Genomic DNA, 12,736 nt, shown 5'->3' with positions numbered 1-12,736 from the left:
ATAATACCCTCAGAGAATTCAATTATCAGAACACCCAGAGACTTTTTTGTTAGCATTACACCGATGAATTTAGTAATAGTTCCTTCTCATTTGTCTGATTCTATTTCTTTCTTTTTTTCTCTCCAATGAAACTGACATATTATATATGAACGAATATATAACTTTAATGTGACTGCGGTACATTTTCAAAACCCTTGACAGACAAAGTCTGAGTCTTCAATCTGTGAAGCTTTCCAGACGGCAACTCTTAAAACAGTTTCTCCCCAGACAAAGAAAGTAATGTTTTAAATAATTGGATAGTCTGCTAGAGTCTGACCTTAAGTAACATTTTCCATTATTCTGCTCATCCAGTTGTCAACAGAGACCTCCTTATTTGAACAAAAAGATTGGGGAAAAAACAGATTATCAAAATATTATCACATCTTTTTTGGTCTAGCCTTTAAGTTTACTTACATTTTATTCGAAAGCTTCTTTTTCAAATGTCTAAAATGTTACATATCAAAAGGTTTGTCACAGATTACTTGGGTTCTTTATAAATATACATGTATATAACATGTACCGGTAGCTCAAGTCACAGATTAAATAAGTCAGTCACAGTTTATAATGCACCATACAAAGTCATAGATGTGAATCAAAATACATCAAAAATCAAGTGGGTGGGGATTATGCAGTAAGAATTTTATCTGTCAAAAAAGTACTGATTTCAGATAATTATTCAGATCTTGATTGTGACATCTTGCATAAGTTTTAAGCCTCAACTCTGGTTTCTGATGAAAATTAAAAGTTTTTTTTTTTAAGTAACAAAGGGACATAACTTTGTCAAAATGTAACACTGAAAAATGAAATTTAGCCTCAGCTAATCCTGTGTATGTTCCTTCATTATAACATACACCATTAAGTTTCAAGTGAGTATCTGATATGGTGTCCGAGATATTTAAGTAAATGTAAATTTCAGGACAGTATAAAGGGGCTTAACTCTGTCAAGATGCAAAAAAGAGTTATGAGACGTGGCATGATGAACAGTTGAACACTATCATATTTCCAGTTCACAATCATAAATCCAAGTGTACCAATAGTAAAAACACATCAATACAATATACCAATACTGCAAATATACCAATAGTACAAATATACCAATAGTACAAACAAATCATTACAATATACCAATAGTACAAATATACCAATAGTTCAAACTGATCAATACATAAACAATAGTACAAATATACCAATAGTACAAACATATCAATACAATATACCAATAGTACAAATATACCAATATTACAAACTGATCAATACAATAAACCAATAGTACAAATATATCAATAGTACAAACATATCAATACAATATACCAATAGTACAAATATATCAATATTACAAACTGATCAATACAATAAACCAATAGTATAAATATACCAATATTACAAACATATCAATACAATATACCAATAGTAGAAACATACCAATATTACAAACTGATCAATACAATATACCAATAGTATAAATATACCAATAGTACAAACTGATCAATACAATATACCAATATTACAAACATACCAATATTACAAACATATCAATACAACATACCAATAATACAATAAACCAATAGTACAAACATACCAATAGTACAAATATATCAATACAATATACCAATAGTACAAATATTAACCAATAGTACAAATTTACCAATAGTACAAACATATCAATAGTTCAAACTGATCAAAACAATATACCAATAGTATAAATATACCAATATTACAAACATATCAATACAATATACCAATAATACAAATATACCAATAGTACAAATATACCAATAGTACAAACTGATCAATAGTACAAACTGATCAATAAAATATACCAATAGTATAAATATACCAATAGTACAAACTGATCAATACAATATACCAATAATACAAATATACCAATAGTACAAATATACCAATAGTACAAACATACAAATACAATATACCAATAGTACAAATATACCAATATTACAAACTGATCAATACAAAAACCAATAGTACAAATATAATAGTACAAACAGATCAAGACAAAGACTTACAACCTAAAGTTCAAACAAGTTATAATGTCTTGTGACAACCTTGCTTATGAAGATATAAGGGAGCACTCTATTTCTGGTTTATTTAATTAATATGTGACTTCAGCTTGAAAATTTCTCATAAATTGATCACTTTTTATGACAACTCTGCTATTTTGCTAAAAGATGTTTAATGAAGTTGAATTGTATTCTAAGTATCTTGTAACTGTGGTAACATATTTTCTGTACTAATTAACCAAGATGAAAGCTAACTTGATTTACTCAAGTGGAATAACACAAAGGACTGTTGTTTTATTACCTAGAATTGTTATAAGTAGATGTTTATTAACTCATGAATGAACGAACTGAGAGACCAGATCTAGACATAAACATTTCAATAAAAAAACACATACAGATCATGTCATAGACATATGGCAGGCAGAATGAAAAATGTTTCATAGGATTTAGTTAAACTTTGCATGATCTTTGAATACGATAACATTACCATGAAAGTGAGAGAAAAATTAAGCCTCGCTGTGCTTATTTTCTTTAGTTACCTACCCTTGAATAAGAAGTTTTTTGCTTTAACCATATGAAGTTTTTTTATTTATCTATGAGACTATTTATTAAAATAATATTATGACTGTCATTATAATTTTGTGTTGATAAGGAGGCATGCATTAAAGGGACTCAAGTGTGACTGAATTGGGTTTTTTCACATGACCGGACTGCAGTTTGAGTACTATTTGATGTAGGTGACTAAATCAATAACTTGTGTAAAAACTTTCAGATCATCCCTGACACCCTGTTTTTCCAGAATAATTCTTTATCATAATTTGCAGATTTTTCCTTTTTAGATGCTTCACTTGATCTATGTACGTATATAAGAAATTTCAAATTTTATGTTTTGAGGCTTTTTGACCTCAGTGGAGTTCCTTTAAGGACAGATTGAAATCCTTTTACCAACAACCTGTTAAATCCTTTCAGAAAATCTCATAAGATGAATGTCTATTAACTATAAATTCTCATAACATACCTGTATCTCATTTCCAAAAAATTCCAAAATTCCTTCCTTAAAAACAGCCAGCTTGTGAAAAAAAAAGTCCATCAAATTTTCATGAGAGATTGTAATGGTTTTAACCCTGCTGTTTGTTATGTACAGGTTAATTGCATTAACAGACCTTTACAACTGTGGTACTTATGAAAAATCTAATTGCATTCTAATGATTTCTTTTCGGGAGGGTGGAAAAAACATGTTCTTTATGATTACCAAGCACTATACATAGCCTAGTCTGTAACTGAAGACAGCAAAAAGGTTTATTCAATAATGGAGAAGGCGGAGAATGATAAACACGCCCCCTCACAAAACATAACACAATTAGGACTGAACAAAATATTTCTCAGTCTTAGCAAATATTTTTTATAAAATCTTTTATTCTGAGAAAAGGAGGGAAAAGTGGCCTGCCTAACTCACAGTGTCAGAGTTATATCGCAAAGTAAAATGCCAAAGGAGATAATTTTTGTACAAATTATACTTTATAGAAGATGAAATGACTGGAGAACTTTAAATATTCATCATCTAAAGGGAGAGAAAGATTAGCTGGTGTATTGTTATTTAAATGTTACCATAACAAGTCTGCAAGTCTTGTTATTTATGGGGCCCGGTCATTTTAACAGCCAGTCACTTCAGCTTAATTAGAGTATTAGTCTCAAACTCCTGCATGTGATTGGACAATTCAAAACACACATTTGAAATTGACCAATGGTAGAGCTCCATTTCTAGACTAGATTCTCTTTCTGGTTTAATCAACTTTATATACCCTTAAAGTACAGTTCTATGTTCATAAGCAGCCATTCACAGAATTAAATTGGTCAAAAGCTGCACATTCTATTGAATAAGATATTATTTCAAACATTAAAAATTGATAACCTTATACATTATCTCCTTAAAATAAGTAATTATTATAAATAAGAAATAACCAGCATGATATCAAAAGAAAATTTAAAGAAAACATACCTCTTTATATCTAAATATTCCTTTATAACAGAAATTCATCCTGCTTTAATACTTATATAAATATATTCTTGCTGATCACACAGAACTGTAGGGGACTTGAGGACTAATATAATTTCTGATGCTCAATTATTTGTCTATGCGGTCATTTGAAAACGAGAGACCGTTAGACAATCAATAGACCTATGTGGTCATTTTTCCCTGTGGCGCTTGGTCAAGCTGACAAAATTAAAGTCACAATCATATTTGTAGGCTTTGATGTGAAAAGAAGAGCTTTTGCTTTTGAAACAAAGCATATATATGTGGCTTGCTGTACTGTTGTTTAGTAATAAACACAAAGTCATTAATATTTCAAGGATTCAAAAATGACATGAGATACCATAACATACATGTAACTATACTTGTATATGTGTAAGACATAGATGTCCACATGGCTTAGAATGATCAACCTAACTTCAGAAGTCTAACTCAATGTCTGGTCCTATAGATTCTTAGCAAGAATCAATTCCAAAATGGCACAGGCAACATTAAGCCAGTGACCTAAGCCTTTTTGACTATGGATGCCACAGAAAAGCTTTAAAAATAAATATTAAAATGTGAATAATGGACAGTCCAACATATGCAAATTGAAATTTAAAATTACTTACAACTTGTAAAGCAGTTTCTGTGGATATTTTTCCTTCCTTCACCATCTGCATGAGGGCTATCCTGTCATTGTCACCCATTGTGATCTCATGTGCCAAAAGATCACCTATAAATAGTAACAGAACAATAATGTCACCTATAAATAGTAACAGAACAATAATGTCACCTATAAATAGTAACAAACAATAATGTCACCTATAAATAGTAACAGTACAATTATATCAACTATAAATAGTAACAGAACAATAATGTTACCTATTTATAGTATCAGATCTATAAATGAATGTAGTAACTAACAGAAAAATAATATCACAATATAAATAATATTAGAATCATTTCAATGGAAGTAGTAAAATAGCTTTGTTGTTAACAACAAACCATAAGTTTTGTATGCAAAAAACATAATTATGTTCAGAATGAAAATTGTTCTAGGGTGTATCATGATCAACAAAAGACTGCAATAAAAGCAAGAACAGTGTTTAGCAATGGGCTTAACAGAATGTCAAAATACTAATTATCCCAAACTCCAAATATATGATATTCACTGTATCTTTTCAGTCTCAATCTACACATATTACAACAACAGCTTCTGTTGATTGGCTTCTTGAGTCACCATTATCATTTTAATAGTGTTTGTGTGAATTAATAAGGTAACCTCCCTTTTCCGGATTCGCTATACATGTACTTCACAACAGTAGGTAGTGATTAAGTTCCATGTGGCTTCTGTAAAAATTTGCCCTGTACTTCATTTCAGTGTTGTTATATTTTTCTGGACCTTAGGTATCAAAGATTCCAGCATGTTAGTATTGAAGATTGAATATCACTGAACCCTGTGCTGGGGGTGGGGAATGCTAGATGCTGCCCTCTTTCTTTATCTCTCATTAAAATCAAAACAAGTTTGTAATTTTCATATTGTTGTTTTCATTTCTTCCAAGGAATCACTCCTTTTTCTTGCCCCAAATTTAATATTATCCTTTGTTGCTAGGGTGATTTATCTGACACTTACTTCACAACATTTGAGACAATGTAAACTATAATACAGTGAAAATGTGCAGACACACATGTGAGTAACACATCTCAAGATATACTGGTTTTACAGCTTTACGTTGTGTTGCTTTCATTATAGAACTGGTATGCAAAAAGATCTTGAAACTAAGGTTTTCACAACAGAATCCAGAAAAAGCTAAAAATACGTCTTTTCTTTGTGGACAAAAAAATGAATTTCAAACATATTTTTGAGCAGTACAAAGTGTTTATGTAATAATGCCTTGTTAATTGCTCCCAGCTGTTAAAAAGCACTGGAAAGTATATAAACTTAGACACAACAGTTATAAACATATCAACAGGTGCTACACATCACAAACAAGATTCAACTGACATCCTGACAACACGCAGCTAGCTTTTGCTGCAAAAATGTTGGCAGTCCTTAAAAATATGTAGGAGTGAATGAGTGAAAACAGTAAAATAAACTTTGTAATGAAAATAATGTGTGGCAGACAATTCTAAAACCAATAATAAACTATAATTGAGATAACCTGCCAGGCCTTCATGAATCATAATGTGTCTTTATGGCTGTAAAATGCATTTTAAGATTATTGTTTTTCCAGAGGAGAAAAGACACCAGTGTGCTATATTTCAGATTAATGAATCAAATTTATGTGGAATATGAAAAAAATTATAAGACTGTGCTTTTCATAATGTAATATGAAAGAGGGTTGTTTTGTTAATATTTTTGTTGGTTTTTTTTAATTTGAAATGAAATTCAAGATTGTTGATTACACTGTTCTTAATTTTGAATAATGTACCCTGTACATATCATCATCTGTTATGGGGTATGAAAGATTTTGGTTCATAAAAGACATCAATCAAACAATCTATTTTAGTCCTGATACTCCTCTCAGCTGGTCTGGGTGAAGACAAGTTAAGAAAAGTCCAGCTGTTGTTACCGAGAAAGGTGTTTGCAAACCTTATAAGGTTTTTTTCATCCCTGTTATATAAATGCTTGATACTTCTGGTCATATAAATGCTTTATCTTTACAGTCATATAAATGTTTGACCCTTCTGGTCATATAAATGTTTGATCCTTCAGGTTATATAAATACTTGCTCCTTCTGGTCATATAAATGCTTGAACCTTCTGGTCATATAAATACTTGCTCCTTCTGGTCATATAAATGCTGCTCCTTCTGGTTATATAAATACTTGCTCCTTCTGGTTATATCAATGCTTGAACCTTCTGGTCAAATAAATACTTGCTCCTTCTGGTGATATAAATGCTTGATCTGTCTGGTTATATAAATGCTGGATCCTTTTGGTCATATAAATGTTTGATCATTTTGGTTATATAAATGCTTGATACTTTTGGTCATATAAATACTTGATCCTTTTGGTCATATAAATGCTTGATCATTCTGGTTATATAAATGCTCGATCCTTATGGTTATATAAATGCTTGATCCGTCTGGTCATATAAATGCTTGATCCTTTTGGTCATATAAATGCTTGATCCATTTGGTCATATAAATGCTTGATCATTCTGGTTATATAAATGCTTGATCCTTATGGTTATATAAATGCTTGATCCGTCTGATGCTTTTGGTCAAATAAATGCTTGATTCTACAACATGTTGTTTTTATAATGTAATACCTGAAAGAGGAAACAATGACAGGAAGTTACATCTCTACATAGGGAAGTGTAGAGTGAGCATGCTTTTATTACCTTGGTGTTTCTTGTAGCTGTGTTTTCTACTTGATCTACGAAAGCCCATGTTTCTGAACAGTCTCCCTAAAGTCGAGGTTTTCTTCTTCTCTGTAATAGGTTCAGATTCACCTGCAATATAAATAAACATTGCAACTTGCAGTCATAACATAAGAAGAATTCTACCTAAAATACCATTGCATTTACATTAAGCGTGAACAGAGAGACCCATCTATTTTTCACTTGTCTACTAATGCTAATTGTAACATGTTCCCGATATCTACAAATTTCTTAAATTGATTATTAGAAAAGATAGGGAAGAAAAAGGTATCATTAAATGTCATTTATGGTCAATTTATTTTTATACGTAATTAATTTACTGAAATTTAAATTCATTTCAAAACAACATGATTGAAAAACATAACAAGAGCTGTCGGTAGGACAGCAATGCTCGACTATTCTTAGTGCTTGATAGTAAAAAAAAATGCTTGATACAGTTACCTCCTCCTGTTTACAGGTTGGGGTAATGATGGTGAACAAGTGTGCAATGTATCAAAGCCATATGTCAATGGACTTTGAAAATATTTGAGGTATTACAAAACCTTTAACGTAAATTCTAAGTCACAAAAGGGGCATAATTCTTTCAAAATGATTGATACGGTTATCTCCTCCTGTTTAAAGGTTGGGGTAATGATGGTGAACAAGTGTGCAAAGTTTCAAAGCCATATGTCAATGGACTTAGAAAATATTTAAGGTATTACAAAAACTTTAAAGTAAATTCTAAGTCGAAAAGGGGGCATAATTCTGTTAAAATACTTGATACAGTTATCTCCTCCTGTCTACAGGTTGGGGTCATGATGGTGAACAAGTGTGCCAAGTTTCAAAGCCAAATGTCAATGGACTTTGAAAATATTTGAGGTATTACAAAAACTTTAAAGTAAATTCTAAGTCGAAAAAGGGGCACAATTCTGTCAAAATGCTTGATACAGTTATCTCCTCCTGTCTACAGGTTGGGGTCATGATGGTGAACAAGTGTGCCAAGTTTCAAAGCCATATGTCAATGGACTTTGAAAATATTTGAGGTATTACAAAAACTTTAACATAAGTGGTTACGCCGACGCTCGGGTGACTACAATAGCTCTACTTATTCTTATCGAATAGTCGAGCTAAAAATGTTAGAAATGCTTTAATATACAACAGTTATGGAGAACCTCCAGAATTTAAAAAATTAAATATTACGGGTCAAGGTCATGAAGGAGTTTACCATTATTAAGTCCAAGTATAAAGACTCTATATAGCTTATATAGAATGAAAACATAAACGCCATTGATGTCAGAAGATATTTAACTAAATGCCCAGATTGTCGCATAGAATAATTACATACTCATGTCAGATATCATTGGAATACATTTTGCCTACATTGGCAACAATAAACTAATTAACATATCAACACCTAAGTGCAATAACTGGTTAATTCCTATTAAATCATAATAGGAGTTAACCTAATACTGCATGAAGGTGTATTGCCTTTGAAAGATTAATAAAAATATAATGAATTTTATACATCATAATTTATGTAACTATAGACAATATAATTTTACTTTATTATAGAGTGGTTGGACCAATGCTCGGCGCATACCAATGCTAGGCGCATACCAATGCTCGGCGTAAAAAAATATTTTTTTAGAATATCTGAAAATGTCTCGAGTTATCTCCAATTTAGGTCACTGGTGCTTTTATTTACATCTTTCACCATTTTATCCTGAAATGGTTCACTGCTGGTAAAGTATCGTGACAATACTAATAGCAGACGAACAACCGTATGTAATCCCCAACATATAAATTATTAAAATCTTTTAACACTTGAGTTCTGGGGCTGTAAAATTTATACTAAAAGTTGGGTACTTGTAAATGTATGAACCTAATTTGGTTGTTACAATTTATTCAATATGTTTTCTTCATAAGATAAAAAAGAGATTTTATTTGAAAAACAATCCTGCATCATGAAGTATTGTACACCGAGCTATGGTACAATTTCACGCAAACCACTCTTGTTTATCCGGACTATCTATAGCTCCAGCCATGCACATCATTATGTGATTAGCGAATTTTACACAATGGCTATTTAAAACAATATCATCGGTCTTGAAAATGGACATATAACATTGAGGTTTGTTGACGTTGATTTGAATTTGCCATATCAAATATAGTATTTTTACGCCGAGCGTTGGTCCACCCACTCTATAATATAATATTAAATTATTGATTCTTATTTTTTTATATAAACATTTACAGTAGGGACTTTAATATTAAGTGGTATACTAAGTTGAAGTTTTAATCATTCTTAACAAGCAATAAACTACTGTGTCTTTTTATTTAAAAACCAAATGACTTATAAAAATAAGAAAATAAACTATGTGAGTTGACCGGAAGTTAGGGAAATGTGTGTTTTCCAAGGTAAACCCTAAAGGTACACATTACAGCTTCACTCAAAGTGCACTATTGTTCACAATACTTATAAGGCAATTATGTTGCCCTCAAATATTTGTGAATTTGTAACTATGAAAAATTGTTAGACCCCAGATTAGCTAGGAAAACCAAAAATAGTTTTAATTCCATCTAGTAAGTCCACAATGCCTCTACAGAACAAAAAGTTAATATAAATATCTTAAAAAAAATTAGTGCCCCCTCCATGGCAGAAGACAGGCTGATTACCGGTATATACAGCTCTCATCAAATATTCATCGTCATACGAGTTATTCGTTTTTGTATCACAGACTTACACTAGTAATTTCCAGGAATAATTGTTCAATTTGCCAACAACATCTATTATGAGATACCAGAACAGTTTTTCAATTTGACAACTGATTAGTTTTACAGGCAGTGCCCTGTAGAGTAAAATCAATTTTCAGTTAGATATACTAATTTTCCCAAAAACAGTACTTTATAACACCAGGTACACTGGTTACGTTATCAAAAAAGATAAAGAATGATGGGAAATAATGATTAGTTCAAGATATTTCCAAAATTTTTGGCCAATCATATAAAGGGGGATAATTTCTAAACGAATATTTATTTTTGTTATACCAAACCTTGGTTATCTTATTTAAATAGGTCTCACTTAAACAAGCAAGGTGTTGTTACAAATAAGACATAGCAAAACAAATAAAAATGAAACAATTAAAAATTTAAAACTCTGAATTGCTGCCTATACATGAAAATAAAACACTAACTAGAACTATCACTAAATGTGATTAATACCCCCACAAGACTGCTTCGGAAATGAGGATGTTACTAGTAACAGAATACCTTGTAAAAGAATTGAAATATAGAGTTATGGTTGTGGGCAATTAAAGATAGTTGTGGTTCTTGTATATTGCATTTCCTTTCAATGTGGTTGACCATTGAAGAAGTTTTATTGAATTACTCTGTAATAAGTCCAGAAATACAAAGAAAAGGAACAAAGGGCAATAACTCTATAAATACTGAAGATGGAGTTATAGTTCAAAAACAATGTGCACTGCACTTCCTCCCTCTTTTTGTGCTTGACCATTGTATGAAGTTGTTTTGAATTTCAACCAGTACATTTTAAGTTATGCTCCAGACAAGGGAAAGTATCAAAGGGCAGTAACTCTGTATTTTGTCAAAATGGAGTTATGGCTCTTATGCACTGCACTTCCTTTTAATGTCCTTGACAACTGTATGAAAGTGTATTGAATTCCAAACAGTAGTTTTCAAGTTATGCTCTGGACAAGGAAAAGTAACAAAGGGCAATAACTCTGTAATTTGTCAAGATGGAGTTATGGTTCTTGAGCACTGCACTTCCTCTCAATGTGCTTGACCATTGTAAGAAGTTATATTGAATTCCAACCATTAGTCTTCAAGTTATGCTCCGGACAAAAAAAAAGCAATGGAAAAGTAACAAAGGGCAGTAACTCTGTAATTAGTCAAGATGGAGTTATGGTTCTTGTGCACTGCACTTCCTCTCAATGTGCTTGACCATTGTATGAAGTTATAATGAATTCCAACAATTAGTCTTCAAGTTATACTCCGGACAAAAGAAAGCAATGGAAAAGTAACAAAGGGCAATAACTCTGTAATTACTTTAGATAGAGTTATGGTTCTTGTGCACTGCACTTCCCCTTATTGTGTTTGACAATTGTATGAAGTTGTTTTGAATTCCAACCAGTAGTGTTCAAGTTATGCCCTGGACAAGGAAAAGTAACAAAGAGCAATAACTCTGTAATTAGTCAAGATAGAGTTATGGTTCTTGTGCACTGCACTTCCTCTCAATGTGCTTGACCATTGTATGTAGTTATATTGAATTCCAACCATTAGTCTTCAAGTTATGGTCCGGACAAAAGAAAGCAATGGAAAAGTAACAAAGGGCTATAACTCTGTAATTACTTTAGATAGAGTTATGGTTCTTGTGCACTGCACTTCCCTCTTATTGTGTTTGACAATTGTATGAAGTTTTTTTGAATTCCAACCAGTAGTTTTCAAGTTATGCCCGGACAAGGAAAAGTAACAAAGGGCAATAACTCTGTAATTAGTCAAGATAAAGTTATGGTTCTTGTGCACTGCACTTCCTCTCAATGTGCTTGACCATTGTATGTAGTTATATTGAATTCCAACCATTAGTCTTCAAGTTATGGTCCGGACAAGGAAAATGCAACGGACGTCTGGACCGACCGACCGACACGACCGACCGCCCCGACCGACCAACCGACCACCGGGTGACTCCTATATACCCCCCCAAACTTCGTTTTTGGGGGTATAATAAGGGACATAACTGTCAACAAACATTTTTCACAATCGCATATTTCTTTTTTTTTTAAAGCAAATGATCTCAAACAGACAAATATTTTCTTCCTAAAAGAAGGATATTTTATGCATTTGAAAACTTTAAAATTCACCCAAATAAAGTGAAAACCATGATCAGCTTAAGTAGGTACATAAGAGTGCCGTCTGATTCAGTCAGTTCATTTTTTCCCCCGCTAAAAAAGATGAATGTTTCTTCTAGATTTAAAACTGGGCAAGTCCATTTAAAATATTAAGCATGTACAGGGTTAAGTTTATACACAGGTTAAATTTAGCCCCCTATATCAACATTATGCTCTTTAAGATCTTCGAGTATGCAAATTCTAAAAAGTTCTGATAAATAAATTATATATTGTTTCATCATGCAATAAAAATATGATATAATTCTCAGAATTGTCAACTCGAAAATCAACTTGTTGTCAACACAGTTACACTGATAAAAGGCAATTACATATAAACCTTTCAACATAATATTCCCCATAAACCTAAATTAACAATTTCTTTAGCAGCATGAATATAT

General features: G+C 31.7%; 1 protein-coding gene across 1 annotated transcript in view; it reads right to left on the bottom strand.

Annotated features, from left to right (window-relative positions):
* The window catches only part of LOC132724254 (uncharacterized), a gene marked incomplete at its 3' end in the record, with an annotated part of 80,942 nt that overhangs the window by 20,931 nt on the left and 47,275 nt on the right, over positions 1 to 12,736 (bottom strand). Inside the window, 2 exon segments of the mRNA XM_060709088.1 lie at positions 4,701 to 4,804; positions 7,417 to 7,527. Of these exon segments, the coding sequence (XP_060565071.1) occupies positions 4,701 to 4,804; positions 7,417 to 7,527 (215 nt within the window).

The sequence above is a fragment of the Ruditapes philippinarum genome, unplaced genomic scaffold, assembly GCF_026571515.1.
Source record: "Ruditapes philippinarum isolate M1 unplaced genomic scaffold, ASM2657151v2 ctg1525_1_1_1_1, whole genome shotgun sequence".
Taxonomy (NCBI): Eukaryota; Metazoa; Mollusca; class Bivalvia; order Venerida; family Veneridae; genus Ruditapes; species Ruditapes philippinarum.
Note: the sequence above shows the minus strand (reverse complement) of the source record. Positions and strands in the feature narration are given on the sequence as shown.